The sequence below is a fragment of the Puntigrus tetrazona genome, chromosome 15, assembly GCF_018831695.1.
Source record: "Puntigrus tetrazona isolate hp1 chromosome 15, ASM1883169v1, whole genome shotgun sequence".
Lineage (NCBI taxonomy): Eukaryota > Metazoa > Chordata > Actinopteri > Cypriniformes > Cyprinidae > Puntigrus > Puntigrus tetrazona.
In genome coordinates, this window is record NC_056713.1 from 20,399,326 (window position 1) to 20,418,679 (window position 19,354).

At 35.7% G+C, this 19,354-nt stretch overlaps 2 protein-coding genes across 5 annotated transcripts in view; one reads left to right on the forward strand and one right to left on the reverse strand.

The window, feature by feature from the left end:
- Positions 1-403: 403 nt before the first annotated feature.
- rhoga (ras homolog family member Ga) lies at positions 404-4,748 on the reverse strand. Its single transcript, XM_043259954.1, has 2 exons — positions 4,615-4,748; positions 404-2,598 (listed from the first exon to the last, which is right to left on the reverse strand). Exon 2 carries the CDS (start codon positions 2,569-2,571, stop codon positions 1,996-1,998), a length of 576 nt encoding a protein of 191 aa, XP_043115889.1. The 5' UTR covers positions 2,572-2,598; positions 4,615-4,748; the 3' UTR covers positions 404-1,995.
- Positions 4,749-6,384: 1,636 nt separating this feature from the next.
- stim1a (stromal interaction molecule 1a) overlaps positions 6,385-19,354 on the forward strand; it is a 33,117-nt gene continuing 20,147 nt past the window's right edge. For 2 of the 4 annotated variants that reach the window (XM_043258870.1, XM_043258871.1), the window contains exons 1-4: positions 6,385-6,683; positions 8,052-8,182; positions 14,318-14,448; positions 18,042-18,156. In XM_043258870.1, coding sequence (XP_043114805.1) covers positions 8,062-8,182; positions 14,318-14,448; positions 18,042-18,156 — 367 coding nt within the window. In that variant the 5' untranslated portion in view covers positions 6,385-6,683; positions 8,052-8,061. The remainder of the gene's footprint in view (positions 6,684-8,051; positions 8,183-14,317; positions 14,449-18,041; positions 18,157-19,354) is intronic. The other 2 variants (XM_043258872.1, XM_043258873.1) reach the window with 2 other exon arrangements.

Genomic DNA, 19,354 nt, shown 5'->3' on the forward strand with positions numbered 1-19,354 from the left:
GATCAAGGGTTAGCTTTTCTTACATTTGTTAGTAATATTTACATTTGAGTAACAAAGAAAAGCTCACTTAAATACGTTTATTAAGAAAGAAGAAGAAACTGGACTCATCAAGTGATTTGAAACTTAAAGCTTGAAAGATTTGTGAACCTTCTAGAACGCTGAATCAAATATGTATCTTTATTTTATTTTCAAAATAGAATTTAATTTCCTTGAAATGTTTTTATCGTTATTACCCTATACACAATTTTCTTTCTTTCTCAAAATAGTTGATTAAAAATTACTGGTATTTTGTTTTCATCACAAAATGTTTCATCACAAAATTCATCACAAAATTTATATATATATATATATATATATATATATATATATATATATATATATATATATATATTTTGTGATGAAAACAATATATGTATATATTAGACAGAATATATATATAATATTTTAATGATGAAAACAAAATTACCAGAAACAAGTAGAAGCATTGTAGTAAATGCTAGTAAAATTTCACAAATGATTACAAAGAAACATCAAAAGTAAAAAAGAACTTTTTCAAGTAAAAAAAAAAAAAAAAAAAACCTAAGATAGCATTTTCTCGTAAAATACAGTCCAACAATCTTTCTTTGGGTTACAACTTTGAAAATGTTTTATATGTTGCAAAGCAAATTTTTTAAGTGTTTTTGAAATAAAAAGTTTGAATAAAAATCTTTTTATTTTCAAGGCACGTACAGTTTAAGAGAACCTCTTTAGAGATTGTTATTTTCCATATTAATTGCTCTTACAATATAAAATAATTGAGTAAACTACTGTTACATACGTTTTGAATACACTTCGACCTATCAAGTATTCTCAATTAAAATATTTTAGTAGTGGGCATTTAAACTATAAGTAGCTAGATGCTAACATGTAACACATGACTTTGATTAGCATAGCAATAGCTTAATAAGTAAGGCAATACATTTAACATTCAACATACAGTATACCTTCGTGCAAAGGCACAACAAATTCAACAAATTAGCACAACAAAACATTAAACACTACTAAATACCACATTTTTGCGCACACACACACACAATATCTAACATTTCATTTTAGCATGTACTCTCCATTTGAGTGCCATGGCAAAGCGTGCTGGGAAATAAAAATCCCCAGCCCAGTTTCAGTTATATTGAAGTTCCTCTAAATTAAAAGAAACATGTTCATTCAATTCAAAACAGTGAAAAAATTCAGATGACATGAAATGTGTCACTAAAGACAACGTTCTTAACAATTAAACGTTTTTTTGTCTGATCGATTATAAATTTGCCCCACCGAATCAATCCATTATTTTTAGCATTTACAAAGTATTTCTATTGTTTTATTACTTGACACCTGATATCTTTCATTCTTTTATTTCACCTTGAAATAAATACCACTTGGTATGATATTTTGTTGTAAATAGGTAAAGACATCTGTAGTTTTTACTAAGCGTGATTTTTTGTTCATATGTACATGTGACAAAACCAACCTGGTCTCATAAAAATTCGTACCTCTGTGCGTTTTTTTGTGCAACATCATTTTTACGCACCTTGCTGCGCGTTTCGCCGCAGTTTCAAAGAGAAATGTCCACTAAGTGGCACTAAAACGCAGATTCAATACGTGAACCCTGGCACGTTTTTATTACGTTGATATAGTTACGTATCGCAGCAGGATCGTCGTGCAGGAAATATATCCTACTCCAAATCCAACCCTAAACTCACCTGACAGTGTAAACAAATGCTAAACTGATTTAAAAAAAAATTAAAATGATTTGTTGAGGCAGCCGTGCCATTTCAGCTTATTTTTATGCAGATAAAAAGTGAGTTTTACTGCCTCTAGTTTTCATTTTTTTTGGAAACTGCAGTCATATGTTCTTATTGGTATGTGTTTCATGCACCCATTTACGTTTATGCCATGAAAGCAGGTAGGATAAAACAATGACCCCGTAAAAACACATATATGCAGGTCCCATCTGCTTTACAGCAATACGCACGATTTCTTGCGGGTTTGAGCTTTGGGTTTGAGGAAAGAGAGAACGGCTTCCGTGAACACTTCCTTCACCCCGTCCTGGTTGAGCGCTGAGCACTCCATGTACCTGCTGGCCTGGATTTGTTTGGCCAACGCCGTCCCCTGCTGCTGGGACACCATCGACAGGTTCTTCTCCTTGAGCTTCTTCAGCACCTCCGGATCATCTCTCAGATCCTTTTTAGTCCCCACCAGCAGGATGGGAACATTGGGACAGTGTTCTGACACCTCGGGGAACCACTTTAGCTTGACGTTCTCGTAGGACGAGGGGCTGGCCACGCAGAAGCAGATGATGAAGACGTTGGTCTGGGGGTAGGAGAGCGTCCGGAGACGATCGTACTCCTCTTGCCCCGCGGTGTCCCACAGATTCAGGCTGACTACTTTAGAGTCTACGGCCAGCTGTGCGCTGTAGTTGTCAAACACAGTGGGGATGTATTCTTTAGGAAAGGCGTTGGTGGTGAAGGAAATCAGGAGGCAGGTCTTCCCGACCGCACCGTCTCCAACCACGACACACTTGATGTTCTGCATCCTTGTTCTCCCTTCAAGTTTCAGTAACTGAAAGATACACAAGGACCAAACGTTGCCTATGACTTGCGTAGAAATAAATGCATACGTTTTTCTGATGAATCATCATATTCGATGAAAATTGTAGTAAAAAAAAAGTTAAATTTTGAAATATTTTTATAATTTGTTATAATTGTTATAATATAATTAAATCCTGGGATGTAAGGCTGAATTTTCAGCATCGTTACTTTTCTCAGTTTCTTTGTTCTGCCGAGCACAGAGGAAGATATAATGAAGAAAGTTTGTAACCAGGCTGTTTTGGGTCACCGTTGACCTCCACAGCAGGAAAAATAAATACTATGGAAGTCAATGGTGACCAAAAACAGCCTGATTACAAACAAAACATCTTCCTTTGCGTTTGCCAGAGCAAATAAATTTATACAGATTAGAAACTACTCAAGGGTGAGCAAATGATGACAGAATTTTCATTTTTTCATTTTCAGATTTCTGTGGAAACTGATCATTTTTTTGATGAATATAAAGATTCATTTCAAATTGGATGTTTTTTTTATATAATTCTCCAATAAAAAATATTTTATTATGAATGTCTTTTGTCACTTTTGATCAGTTCAATAAATTGCATATTCATTAATCATATTTTTGCACAAAAATACGAAGCAGCACAGCTGTTGGTAATAAATGTTTCTTGAGAAGTAAATCAGCATGTTAGAATGATTTATGAAGCGTCACGGGACGCTGGAGACTGATGCTGAAAATGATTCTTTGCATCACAGCAATTAATTACAATTTCCAATATATTCAAATATTATTTTAATCTGTATTTGATCTGTATTTTTACTGCTTTTTATCAAGTTCCCAGTGAGCGTAACATCTCAATATGAGAAAGAGAAAGCGTTTGAAATGACAAGCTGAATATAGCAAACGTGAATGTATAAAGAGTCATTCCATCACTGGTTAAACAGCATAAACTAACATACGCTAGAAGACCATAATGGTTTTATCAGTCGTGTTTTTGTCAGATTATCACGTGCATTACAGCTAAAAATGACCACCGTTATGGCCCACAAAACATTTTGTTGTCAGTGACCTTTATTTATATCTTTCTGAGAAGAACGTTTGCACTGAACCGTTAGGGAAGTAATTCATCTCGCATGGGCGCCTTCTAACATCATCTGAAAACTCTGCAATAATGTAATAATCTTGCAATATTTGTAAAAACACATGATGTGCATTCTTCAAAATCAAATGAAGAGGCCGTCGACTCTTTATATGTTGATTTGTCGATGGGCTGAAGGCCTAACATGTATGATAAATATACATACGTGCACTCTAGTTACGCACATCTGTGAAATCAGTATTTATAGGTTTAGGGGTATAACATGACTTTGCTGACAGATAGACAGTTCCTTATTTTTTTTCCAAAGAAACTAGAACGTTAAGCTGTACGGCTTACTGTTTTAGGGGTCATGAACTGCCCACTGTCCATTTATTTATCCAGTGATTCATATTGTGCTGGAAAGCATGCATTTACAAATCATAAGGCTCCGGTCAAAACGACAGCAATGCATTTTCCATGTTTTAGAATGAACAGAATTGGCTTTTGCCATTTTTTCGAAAGCTAATTTTTAAAGATAAGAGTACTTGGGTTTATTTATTTATTTCAGCTGATACTTTATCATCAAATGTTTTTATTATTATTAATATTTGTTATCTAATAAATACAGTAGTGTCTTTGGTTTTGTATATCCAACTGCTACTGACACTATAAAGGCTTGCGCTTGCACTATTTAGTAAAAAAAGTAAAGGTTTTCTTCCTTTGTATTATGTTTAGTACATATAAAATGTAAAATTACACATTAACTTGTATTATTATTTAGTCAGATACATAAGCCATAACTGAGCTCCATTTGAGTACAGCAGAATAAAAAGGATGTTACTGATCTGTTACTGTATTCTTATCAGTTTAAAAATGATCAAACCATAGATGCTAAATAAATCTGGACCAGAATAAAAGCTAATGAGAGTGCAAATAAGAAATAAACTCACCGGGCATGATACAAAAGAGTGTCCAGGAAATTGTCAATAGCGGTATGAATAAAGCTGTCCCTAAATACAGTGACACAGGGACTGAAGGAGGAAGTGAGCACAGCCTAGAGAGGAAGTCAGTGACACAAAAAGGCAAAGTGCCAGTGGAGAAGTTTAAAGATGATGTAGACCATAACTTAATTGGGTGCGTGTCAAAAATAAAGAAATTTGCATATAGACATACTGTATACCTTCTGTAGTGAATGGGTCCCATCAGAACGAGAGTGAAAACAGCCGACAACTTCATAATAATTCATAAATTCGGGTCCAGTCAATCAACTATCATCTCTTGAAGCACAAAGCTGCATGTTTCTTTAAGAAACATTATTAACATTAATAAAAAAAAAAATCTTTAAAGTTCAAACTGTTGCTTCCAGATGCGCTCTATACATGATATTGCTTTCTTCAGTGATAATTTCATATTGGAAATAAAGTGTGCACAGATTAAGGCACAGTTTACAAGACAAAACTGTTTTAAACAAACATGTCGGTGCATTATATGTAGATTAGAGGTAGATTTTCACTGGAGGAAACTTTATCATGGATTATGGATTCGTGCACTTGGATGGATAGAGGGCGGGTACACTTTTAGCTGATTTAATTTTTGGATGAAATATTCGTTTAATTTCTCCGCGCTTGATCCCAAAGAGTGTGGGACTCTTCAAACTGAAACTGAAATGCTAGCACCCATTAGTGACCTTTTTCAGTGTAATCACGAGGCCACTAGGGGACAGTGTAATCTTTTCACAAACACGGGCACACTGCAGTCCCTTCACACAAAAGGGTGAGTGAAAAAAGAAAAACATTATCATAGCGAATGAGGGTGTCCAAGCTAACAGTGAATGCACTTTTTTTTTGCACCAGTCGAAGGTCCATTTTCCTGTGTCCTTTTAAGCACTGCTGAAAGTTTGTTAATTATTATGTTAATTATTGACTATTTATTGCTGGTAAATAAGCAGAGTGAAGTGTCTGAGCAGAGTGTTTTGTGGCCTAGTCAGATTCTTTATATTTATGTGCATTTTTTTTCCCACTGAATTTGTGGGAATTCTACAGGTTAATGCAGAAATCTCTGTAAACCCCCAAATTAAGAAAGTAGGGAAGTGGGTTAGATATCAAGGTTAGTAAATGATTTTCTGTCTTTTAGATTGCAGCTCAAACATCAGAACACGGTGCTAGCAACATTAGGGTCGTGTCTGATTCCCGGGTAATGCGTGAACTGAAACAAATGTAGAACTGCTTTGGATAAGTGCCTAAATGCAGAAAAATAATTAATATTAAAGCAAGGTATAACAGTAATATACAGTACTAATCCAAATGTAATTGCATTTTTGTCTAAATAATATGTGTATGATGCATAAACGTATATATATATATATATATATATATATATATATATATATATATATATATATATATATATATATATATATATATATATATACACACATACGTGTGTGTGCGTGTGTATAATATATAAATATACACAGATACACAAAAGCTTTTATTTTGTACGAGATTAATAGCGATCGTTTGATATCACTACAAATATTAATAATATATAATACTCCCAACATCCGTGGTAAATATAATACTAAATAGTCGTTAATAAACATGCTGGAATATGCGATTAATTAAATATGCAAATTAAAGTCGGCGTAAAGTAGACACCACGACCTAAGCAGCATATGTGTGCTTGTTATAACGGAGGCTGTTTGGTAGTGATCAGGCGTAGTGTGGTAACAGGGAGTGTGCGACTGCGCATGCGTCACGCCGCAGACTGCGAGCCCGGCGTGAATCGAGGAGGAAGCGCAGCTCATTTGGCCTCTATTTGCTTCTTTGCCTGCCAGAGGACGACTGAACCGCCGTCCACCTGCCGTGCTCCCTCGTCGGCGGGACGGAAAACCGTACAGAACCGTGTGGTCGCGTGTTTTCGAAGTGTTTTAATACAAAGCCTCCATGGAGTCTGATGGGAGGAGAGTGCAGCTGAAGACGAACCTCAAACACTGAGACGGTCTGCACGAGGATCTGAGGTAACGCAGCTCGTTTAAATCGCTTTAACGATTAGTTTGGCTGCGTTTCACATCGCGTATCGTTTTAGAGACGGGTTTGGGTGTTTAGGAAGAGGGGGACGAGGGAACCAGTGGCCTCGTCGTGTCGCCGCCAAGCCAGCTGCGCATTCAACCGCATGAATATAAAGATACTACAGTGTCGTTGATTATGAATCGGCTTTTTTATGACTGGTTTAGTTGAGCAAATGTGAGCAAAACGACTAATGCTAGCTGAACCATACCTGGATATATAACACACAGGTTGACGTGTTAATTATTAAGGTTGCTGTTTTGTAAAGTATGTGCTGCTGCTTATATGGTACTGTAAAGCTAAACATTTCAGACCGTAAACCTTTGATGAGTTTAATTAACTGGACTTGTAAAATGTTAACTAGTTGACAGGTGAGTAGTGGTGTAACTTGATAGCATTCATCACACGACATCGTGAAGAAAACGGTGCATTGGTTTTGTAATAGAAATTATAATTTTTTTGTTTTGTTTTTATTTTGCATTATTTAATTATGATTTGTGTTTTTGAGCAATATATTTTACTGGGGGTCAAAACAGGCTATAAATATAAACGTGTTATTTTTAATTAACTTAATTAGTTAACTTAATGGAATTTCAATGTACAGAACTATCTAACTGTGATAGAACAGAATTTTAGCTAACATTTTAAAAATATTTAAATTTAATAAAATTATAGTTTTAGGGTAGTTACAAGAAGTGAATTTCTCCAAAGCACAAGTAAAAAAAAAATATTAACCCACAATATACTAAGTAATTATTTTAAATAACTAGCGTCATTATTTTTATATTTTTACACTTTATTTTATCTGAATGTTTTTTTTTTTTCAGCTTGTAAGTGTAAGTGGGGCCTGCATTATGAATTTGTTAAAATATAGTAGTATACTTTTAAATGCTTGTATTATAGAAATAAAATTAGATAAGTTATAAGGGACCATACTTTTAAGTAGTGAAAGAAATAATGTGGGTGGGATGAAAAATAGTGACATTTATCTATTACAATTTTTATTTATTTTTTTTTTATTGAGCGCTCTACTGAGCATGTGCAGGAAAAAGTGTCATAATTGTATAAATTAAAGTATTGACCGAAATCTAGTAGGTGCTGTATTTACTTTGAAACTTACTTCAAAAAGTATGTTCTGTATGAATATGGGTGGTTTGACTAAAATTTAGACATGCTGCCCTTTTCGCAAGTTATTTTTAATTTGCCATGCTAGTGTTCTTCCCCGTTTCATCTTGGGATTGATTTAATACATGCTTTGACTTGCAGGGTTGTATTGTTGCTTTGCTGACGCGATCTTTCTCGCTTGTTTCCCAAACCAGCTGTCCCACTATGGAGCTCAGCAGACTGGTGACTTTATGGATTGCATGTATATGCTTCATGTTGGAATGTCGAGCGGACAAATCCAATCATGTAAGCCCGGACCCCTTACCATCGGATAACGGTGTCTCAGGTGAGTTTGAACCGCTTGAGTTATTATTTTACACCGGCGAAAAAGTAGCCGTGTCATCATAGACGACAGTTGACATGCTTTTCAACAAACAAGACGTACTTCAAAGTGCTCTGTGCTTTGCAGCTCCTTTTCCCCAGTGCTGTAGTCTTATTTAGAAATTGTATGGGGATCTAAATGCGGCCCGGGCTGAGAATAGGAAGGGAATGCATTCTCTGTTAAGCGCCGTCCTCACTTGTGCTGCCCTGTGGCAGCGCGTCAATTAAAGGTGCCTAGAGCAACAAAGTGTGTACAAATGTCTTTTAGGCCCATAAAAGGGTGGGTTCAACCGAGTTGACTATTAGAGATGTTTGGGATATGCTGATTCTTGCCCAGATGCCTGCTGTACAGAACAAACCAGTTTTAGTCAGGAGTGGGGGGAAAAAAAAAAACCTGTTGTGTTGTAATTTGGATCAGTTCTGATTTTGGCATGAAGTTTATTTTAAAAGTCATGGGGGACAATTGATTTCCAGGGCTTGAAAGAAATGCAATAATGAGAAAATCTATCTATTTTTACACTCAGCCTATGTAACACTCTTAACAAAAAAATGTATGTGTGTGTTTAATATTTAAAATGATTTCAATTTCAAATGTTTTATAGTAATTTTTTATGTAATATAAATGTATACCTTTAAGTACATGTAAAGTTTAAAATATATACTCTGTGCATGTGCATATTTGTATGTGTATATAAAGTCATTTTTATATATATATATATATATATATATATATATATATATATATATATAAATATATATACTATATATCTGACTATATAATCACTTTCATGTTTTTTTTTTTTTTTTTTTTTTTTGTTTTTGCTATATTTTCTCATGTCATTATTCAGATGATGTGGGAACCCTGGAAGTGCATTAATGGGTTTTTAACTGGTATGATGATTTTTGGGCTTTAGTTTTAGGTTTAACTATTACCAAATTTTTCTTGCATCATAACTTACGCAACACAACGCTAATGTTAAGTAATTTTCTTAATGCAGTTGCTGTTTACATAGCTAGTATTGCTACATGCGAACTGGGTGACGTTGAAGTTATGTTTGCCTGTCATCATTTACGTTCTGCCTCAGCGTTGTAAAAGTTGTCTTTTACAGTGGCCTTCTGGTGGTCTTGCTTTTCTATATTATGTTAGTGAATCAAGCCGTCTGATTTTGATTGCAGTGTAATGACTTAAGAGCCCTTTGGGAAAACCGCCTAAAGTCCAGAGTGTGTTTCTATGCTTTTGTTGAACTGGAATAGAGCCCAGTCATTAAATGATAATACACCATTCAGCTGCTGGTTGAACGACCGCCGCTGTATGCGTCCATTTTTCACACACAATTTTTTGCACTGAATTGACCTCAGAGAGCTGCCTGCAGATTCGCAAATCGATCCAGGTCTGCCATTTCAGTCAGTAATGTGCGACGCTTCGAATTTTTAGCGGTTAGACGTAGTTATCTTACATCTTTAATGCATGTTTCTGTAGGAATATTGTACTTTTTATTACACTAAAGTGATAAAAACGTTGGAAATTGCAGCCGGTATTACGTCCACTTCATTCATCACGCTGGAAAGGAAAGGTCAAGTCGAGTTTATGCTGCACGTTTTAGTAAACGTAGCAGATAACGCGGCTATCTTGTGCATGCCGAGAATTTGCATACTCTACACGCACCTCATCCTGCAAAGAAAAAGTAGCATGCTATTCTCAGTCCAAACCGAACCTCGTTCTGCATCTGACTGTGGGAAGTCATACAGGTGATTGTTGTTATTTTGCATCTGAAGCTGGTTAATGTAAATGTTTCATAGGGGTAAGAAGTTTGCAAAGCAAATGATCATGCCGTACATGCTATATGCAACTAGTGTTTCATCATTTCTGAGCAGGTTAGGCAAATTGCGTTACATTCCAGAATCCGTGGCTTAAGAATGTACAGGCGTTTCACGATCCTTGCATTTCTGTATTATAAGATGATTTATTCTTCGCGTCAGACTTAAGTGCGTTTGACAGGATTAAAATACCAGGCCAAGTCACTTTTGAACGGTATAAAGAGATGAGCGTTAAGACACTGACATTAGTCTTAGATAATGGAGTTTTCCTGGCTTTCCCAGCGCTTGGATTAACAGGCGCATGGGAAGTGTGGCAACTTTGGCCTTTATCGAATTCAGTCACAAGCGTTCAAGGAAGTTGAACCCCCCCCCCCGAACTCATGACAAAATGACAAGAAAGTGGTTTATGAATTAATGTTAATCATCCAGCAGCTCTCTGACAACTGAGGAAGAAAACTGTTAAAGCGTGCCTCAACTGAATTGATCAAACGTGACATTAAAGGCATTTATGATGTAGCAAACTAATTCTAATTCAAATAAATATGCGATTTAAAAGATCCTGTTAGATTCTTATTTGAGATAAAAATCCTGAGAAAATGTATGAAAAAAAGCAGCACAACTGCTTTCAAGTTTGTTGAAAGTGAATAAGTGAGTGAAGTGACTTGTGGCCAGATGTGGTGACCCATTTAACACATCCAAAGTGCACACACACACATTGTGAACACGCACTAATGACGCTAGTGTTATTATTTTTAAACTAAAGCCATAACTCATTTTTGTTTAGTTTATTGTGTTGTTAAAATACCCCTATGCCATTTTTAAGGCTTCTAATATTGTTTTGGGCGTCTCCTACAATAAGTTTACTTTTTTAAAATTTTATTTTCTCAAAATATGCGTTCAATGTCACCTCAAACGATTCGTTTGGAAGCGATACTTTTGAAGATTTCATCTCTCTTCTTGTGAGCCTACTCTGTTCTGATTGGTCAGATTGACAAGTCTTTCTTTTTGGACACAATGACTTTGTGCACCTTTCGATGTTTCCATTCGCATACAGCTGCTTTACACTCTGCATGAAAGGCAATAAAGTGTTTAAATGCATTCAAATAGAAAAGTAATATTTCATAACATTAATGTCTTTTTGAGGATAAAGACTGAAAAGCATAAAAAACCTTACCAACCACAGAACAGTGATGTAACTGTATGATTTAAAAGTGTTGCTCTTAATCCATTTTATGACACATTTCCTGATCGTATTAGCCTCCCTGTGACCAAAAACTCCCTCAAGCTTCAGCGGATAGAGGTCTGTCCCCACCACGTCTCCACAGGCCTTGATCTTTGGAACTTCCTGTTCGTGTCAGGTCTGAGAACTGCACTTATGGAGCCCAGCGTCTCCTGAGGCTCACGGTCATGCTTCATACAGTAAACAACACTCGTGCCACTGATCGCCCTGGATTCGTTTTCAGTCCTGTTGGGGAAGACAATAATGTCCCGCGAGCTGCAGTTGGTACACTAGTCTACAGCCTCCCCAAAAAAGCAGCCGGACCCTCATCTCAGGAATCCTGTATGTTATATAACAGCAGGTTTCGTTTTAGAAAGGAAATATAATTTAGTTGGACTCCTCTTGACTAGCTGGACTGTTATCATTGTTGTAAGGGGACCTTTTGCATTGCATAACTGTATTCACTGAACCTCGATTAGACACAAAGAGTCATGTTTCTTACAGTGTTCATGGTTTGACCAGTGCTTTCGATTATTAGGTTTGGTCAGGTTACATAAAACGCTTTATATGGGACATCAGCTGGTAACTTAAAGCCAGAAAGATGCTCTAGACAAGTATGCAAAGCATTGTGAGTGTGCCATCCTATTCTTAATCTTTCCTCTCAGTGTTCTCAGGGGGTCTATAGAGTTTCCTAGCTGTTATTTTGGTAGTTAACTATAAGCATGTCAGCCATTGAACTAACTAACTAATTTTGTGCTTGGATTAAAATATATATAAATATAATATAAATTACTAATGTGTTTTTGTAGATTTCTGAACACATTTGGAGTATATTAAAATAATTACTTGGAAGAAATATTTGAATGCATCCTTGTTAACTAAAAGTATTAAGACATTTCCCCTGATTTTACAGACAAAGCTTAAGCCTAGTTAAAGTGCCTTTGTATCAAGATGCACTCTAGAAATATTTCTGAGGACCAATGTATGAAAATTACTTAAGTGTTCTAATTGAATTGACCTAATTCTTGTTGGTCTGAATAAAAATGCTAATTCATTCTTTGCCACTAGGTGCCACTTTTGGACCGTTTAAAGCTCACTAAATGTTTTAATTAAATGAAATCGCTGAAGGGGTTTTAAAAATGTGTTGATTGAATCGTTTGGAAGTTGTCGAATAAATAAGGTAAAAGTAAGTTCATATAAAAAAATTAAAATGTTTTTTCACCATGCATGCATATCAAAACCAAAATATGAACCTTTTTATAACCCATAAAATAGGGTACTTTTAAAACGTACCAAGTTCTACTCTGTTTCTGCTCAGTTAAATGTTGATGTGGGGATCATTTCAAAAACATCTCAATTTCATCAAACCAAAGTTTTGAGTGGTAGTTTGCGTAAATACATTTCTGCTATTTCTCTTTTACATTGCTTGAGACAAGAAGTTGAGCAACATGTATATGTTGCTCAATTTCCTCTGGTTTGCTCAATTTGCTTTGAGTACATCCTGATATTTAAGACTGTACATCTAATATAAAGGTTGTAGTTCATTCTATTCTGTAAGCGATACATTTCAGAAACCAGATACGCTTCTCTTCATGTCCATTTACCAGCCCCCCAACCTGGTTTTCGAACATCTCCCAAGCCTTCAGGGTGACTTTGTTAAGCTTAGTTAGACTTCTGTCTCTGTTCTTGGAGAGCTTTAAGAGACGTCTCCACTTAGCTTCCTAAATGCATGATGTGTTATGAAAAGACAGACGCCAAGGTTTATTTTTGCAGCTCATGGGTCTCTTGGACCGGTTCCTTTTGTGTTATAACACTCTGATATACACAAACATGACCGGATACATCCGTCTCTCTAGTACCGCACGCTCTGATCTGATAAAGTTCCCACTTGTGAACATTCACACAAACTACTGCAGGTTCTCTCGGCACAAACCAGAGCTTTCCTGGCCCTCGGAACCTTGTAACACAACAGCTGTACAGATTTGCAGCCTAAAAATAGTTGTTTGCTAGTTTTAGTTAATACCACAGCCGGACTATTTTTAGCCCCCCTCATAGTTGGAGTTGGAAACCTCCATAGACCCAGTGGGATTTGGAGAAGACTGTTTAGAAGCACGTCTAAATTCTGAAATCGGATCCGGTGCTATCATTTTAAACACAGACAGTCTTCATTAGCATTCGATGTTCTCATTAAAGTGCTTTGTGGCCCCCGACAGCTAAATGAACTATTGCCAAGGCAGCAAGCCATATTGGGTTTTTATCTCACCTTTATTTGCAAAGAGGTGCTCTTTTATTGTTTGATGCGGTCCTTTTTGATTTCGTTAGTTCTCAATTAAAAACCAATGAAGCTGCTATAATGTAGGATGACGTAACGATTAAAGATGTTGGCTGGTAACCAAAAGGTTGCAAGTTTGAAACCCAGAAGGACCTTTCACCATTATGACATGGACACAACTCAACATGAGAGATAAAAGCATCTGCTAATGATTGTTCACAACTTGGTAATCGTGATGTTTTTTCCAACCGTCTAATTTCGATAATTTGATGTATTAAAGTATGAAACAGGACATTACCTAGAAAATGATATGACAATGATTTGTTTTATCCATTAACAGTTGATGACAGAATGTACCTAGACCTAACAGTACTTTGCCAAAACAGTTAGTGGTAGACCGATAAATTGCTAAGGCTCATATGCATCAACCCATATTTGGCATTTTTTTTTCAATTATCGCCAATTAAGTTTTTTTTTTTTTTTTTGGCCAATAAGTTTCAGAACCTGGACTTCTGTTTTGACAACACTAAAAACATTTATTTGACCTAACTGTTGGGGAAAAATAAAATAAAATTATATGTAGATGCATATGTTTTACAGCATTTGCCTGTCTGTAAATCATTTTCTAAATATTATACAAAATAAGTGTTTATAATAATAATAATAATAATAATAATAATAAAATAAAGATTACAAAGATCCAGAACACTCATTTATAAATCCAGGGATTCAGCTTGTTTGTAGCCTGTCTTGTTTAAGTATCTCACTAGCTGTGTCTCTCTTTTCTTCAGAGTTTTGCCGCATTGATGAGCTGCTCTGTCAGGATGAGATTGCCGTCCTCAGTTTTGAGGCCATCCGCAGCATTCACAAGCAAATGGATGACGATGCCAATGGCAATGTGGACGTTTCTGAAACTGACGGGGTGAGTGAATTACTTTTAAAGCTGCCTCTACCTGAATTCATTTTACTTAATTAGGCAGTTCATTGACCTTAGTTCTCTTCTAACCTCACACTTTGGGTAGTCGAAGCAGCTGATTAATTTCTCGTAGCCTTAACGTTCAAGTCAGCACGACGGTGAATGAATAATCTGCAGCAGGCTAATAGGTGTCCCGAAGCTTGTTGCCGCTTATAATATTAGGTTTATTTTATGTTTTTCATTTTACAAGCTGTCTGTTCATTTACACCATGCAGTAATACAGTGACGGTCATGATTTTGGAAGTGATTTTCAGAAATCCATGATCCAATACAGCTAGCACTGGGATTATTAAAAAATTACAAATTAGTTTTTAAAGCATAAAAAGCTGTAAAATCTAAATAAAATTAAATAACAATTCTATAAACGTATGAAAAAAGGTGCAAGATTGTACTTTAAGTTCTAGTTTAAGTCCACTGCATCCTTTGAACCTTTTTTAAGGATGATTGTAAAAAGCATTAGTTTGTGATGAATTGTATCAACCTGTAGTGCAACAATACGTGTCATGATTGGTGTTATTTAGGGCTGCAAGATGCGGGAAACACTGCCACAGGAAACCAGAAGCCATCTCACTGTGATATTTTGAGTCAGGTGGTCTGCAGAGGCCATAACCGCTAGTTCAGAGCCTTGTGTAGGTGTCTCGTAGGATCAGCTTGAGCTGTCTGATTACGAGGGATGAAAGAAGAGTTACTAGTCAAAATCTACACTTGTGCATGTCATTTGTCATGTGCTTTTTTTTTTTTTTTAAAGACTTGCTGGTTGTGAGGTAATGCATAGGCAATGTCAGCATTCTCAGGGATATGCAGACTGGTCTTGTGAAATAGCAAATTTTTGCTAGTTTTCTCCGCAGTTATCACTAGTTGCATCTCAGATGTCATTGAGCTCCAGGAAAGAATTTGAGGCATTGGTTTCAATAATAGAAAGGACACTTCAAGATAGTTATACTAGTCATCCAACAACCAACTTGTCAGTTAGTTAAGATCTTGTAATGCAGTAGATGTTTTAGCGAATATCCTGTTTATTTTTAACACGTGCGCAGCCATTTTAAAAATTTAAATGTATTAGTTTTTAGTTCTAAAAAATATATTCATAGTATTTTAATATTTCATTGTAATCACCCTTATGAAGCATTCTTTACACTGTTTACCAACGTTTGATATTCTTCTTACTTTTACCTTTTTCTGCCTAATGAACCACAAGCATGTTTACAGGAAATAACTTGTTTTCAAATTGAAGAAAACTAATGGATTTATGTATTTGAATTGTATATAATTTACTTTCAAGCAGCATTGTTCACGTACTTACACTTTTAACTGAAGTGTTTTTTTTTCCAATCCCAAATTATATTTGCATAATATATAATATACATCTGTATGCAATCTATGTAACTATGGTCTGCTGTGTGTAAATTAATGAGATATTTAAAATCATAAGTTATTATAGTTAAATTTATGGTCATGTAATATCTGCATTCTGCACCAAATTACATATTTGGCCTCTGAATACAAACTTTTTTTCATCATACTATAATGTATTTGTACTTTCAAATTAATATATATATTTTTTTTGTATGGTTCAATAAGAACCACTTGTTTCATATGGATTAAGTTCTTATTAGTTTTTCAGTGAACCCATGTTGTTCCTTCACACTGTAATCTGTTTTTCTCTTTCACCCACATTGAGTTAGCCTAGCAGCTACCAGTGCAAATTAGCCCACTAGCTAACACCGAACAACACTAGCCCACTCAAAACAGCAACGAAACACTCAAGTCCCGACAGGCTAGGCCTGTTCATTCTTTCAGCAATATGTTCCCAAGCAATAAACTCACACATTTGCCTTTCGTACCATCTCTCTTTTATGAATGATATCCAAAATTTCCGAAGCCGCTCTGGAACTGGTGGCGATTTGCCCGAGGAAAGCCGGTCGTCGTGTTTGTTGGGTGTCGTTTTGGAAGCATACGCAGGGCCTGCCCCTTCCTGGCATCCTTACAGTGGAGCGATATGTTGTGTAGGCGTGCTGTCCTGCTGCATCCAGCCTTCTCGAAGCAGCATCGAGGCAAATCCCACAGAATGGCTACCAGCATCCTGGTATTCTTCTGAGAGCCGTTTTTTTTTTTTTTTTTTTCACCAGATCTCAAAATGACGGTTTGATGGCATCATGCGGAGCTTCCAAACGCAAAAAGTAACCGTTAAAAAGTTGTGCTGCGTTCAGTGTAGGTTTCTAGCTGCACAGCAGTCTTGCTCATCTCGCTCGACACTTGTCTTTGAGTGGGCATGTTGAAGAACGTCTTGGCCTGTGTTTGAAAACCATGACTCATTTTCTTTTTTTAATGGCTCAGTGACATCTTTTCCAGTGAAATTTTAATTATTGCCGCTGTGGGGGGAAAAGCCAAGCAACTCTGCATGTTTCAAATGTCAGTCATAAGCTGTGTTTAAAACAACTTGGCTGATTTTCTGAAAGCAGGTGTGGCTGGGTCTAAATATTTAGACGTTCTCCTACAGTGGTTGCTGTTTAACCACAGTTTGAAGCTCTTTAGCGTCTCAAATATCCCATGATCTGCGCTTTAACCCTTTTGTTGCGTTATGTTGTGTAATCATTTTTGCCATCTGCTGCTCTGAGTAAACAGAGCCTTTGCTCTCTATATGTTCAGAACGCTCAACGGCGTTAATAGACACAGAATGTTTTAAAATATCACGTTGTCTACATGTAAGACAGACCCTGTCCATTGAGATGGGTTGTCTGTTAAATGTTCTCTAGAGTAAACAGTTTATTGTCATTGTATTACGTTCTGGTCATTTGCTCATGATGGTCAAACAAACCGCTATTTTCAGTCCAGTAAGTTTTCGGGGTGGGCAGGACTATCCAGCTCGGAAACCAAGCGACCAACAAAATCCAGTATTGCTTGTCACGGGTTAAAATCTAACTCTCCACATAGAATATTTATTTATTTATTTATTTGTTATTGATTTGTTTTATTTTAATATTTTATAGTATTGTTTTTAATGTTTATTTAATTGTTGGCATCCCATTTAATAATAATTAAGAAAATATGTGTGTGATTTATATTTAAAAAGAAATAATATTTAAAAATGTAAAATTCATATTTTTATTATTGTTTATATGTATTGTTTTTTTTTTTGTTTTTTTTTTTTCTGATACCTTTAGTATATCATGGCTCCACTGTAGTACTTTAAAGTGGTGGTTTTCAAACTCATTAGGAAAGAGCTCTTTCAGATAAGAGAAGCATGTAAAATGTGCAGAGCTGTGGGTCCCGAGGAACAGGATTGAAAAGCGCTGCATTAAGTGTCTGCTCGTGTCAGCTTGAGCTGTTGTACATGAACAGATTCTACACATCTCCATCTCAAGGTCTTAGTAAAGGACATATAAAAATAAATAAATTTCTATTTTTTTTTTTACAAAGGAGCCTTAAAGAATTCATCTCTGTGAGCGGAGAATATCGCAAATGCATTCAAAGTTTTGCACTGGCATCCTTGAGCTGCTGATTGGAATAGATTTAATTTTGTTCCCTGTTTCTGGCAGTTTTTAAGAGAGGACCTCAACTACCATGACCCCAAAGCCAAGCACAACAGTTTCCACGGTGACGACCAGCTCATAAGTGTGGAAGACCTGTGGAATGCCTGGAAGAGTTCAGAAGGTGAGCACGGCTTTTCATAATGAGCCATTAGCACAAAAACGGCTTATCATGCTTTTCTCAATGGGCCGTATGTTGTACCTTTTCATGAGAAACTGCTCATCGGTTGACCTTTGCTAGATGTTTTGAAGTCATGTTTAATGTTTCGTTTTTTTTCAGCTGACTGCAGTATCTCAATCTGTAAAGCTGAATGCAATGCTGTGGAAAAAATGCTTAATTAAATATTTCCCAAATTTATTCTGTGATACCACTTGGCATATAATTTTCCATGGCATTTAAAATTTTATATTTTTATATATTTTTTATATATATAATTTTTATATATAATTATTATAATATAATAATAATAATGTAATTATTTTATATATAATTTTTATATTATATAATTTTTTTATTGTATTTTTTTTTAAATATATTTTACCTGTGAAATTGCAGCTGCTTGTTGTTGTGGTTATTAATGTACTTTAAAAAAAATGGTGACTTAAGTTTTAATTTTTTTGTATTTTTAGAAGTAGTTGTAGTAAAAGTAATAAGAAGTCTATGACTTAATGTAACAAGGTACAATCATAATACTAGCGCAAGGTATTTTTTGTAGGACGTGTGATAAGTGTTAACATAAACGGCCTCTTAGCAGCAAGAGTGTGAACACTTAGGGAGCCACTTTTCAATGGTTTTCAACACCTCCTCCAAATCTAGATAAACTCCAAATCTGCTATAGAATACTCAACATGTGCTTCCTTCTCATAAATGTAGAGCTGTGAATGAGGCCTTGGTAAAACTAATGCTAAAAGGGGGGGGGAAGCATGCTGCTTGCTGCAGTGCTGCACAATGCAGCAATTGTGGACTGCAATGTTTCAATGATTTGTGTCTTAAAGAAAGAAACAAAGTAGTCGAAGTAACAGAAAATTTGCTCATTCATCTATATTATTTTTATTGTCTACATTGGAAGCTAGTAATATAGCGACCGCATTATTGATTATCCCATTATAATCTATGCAGTGGTAATTTAGTGCACTAAAAGGTCGTTAGTCGTGTTATTAATGTTACAAAAGATTTGAATGTGTAATGTTGTTTTTATGTTTTTGATCAAATAAATGCAACCAACTCTTTAGAAAATTACAATCTTACCAACACTAAACTTCTGACCGCTATTGCAGGTTGTTATTGCACCTATTTATATGTTAAACCTGTTAGATTTCCT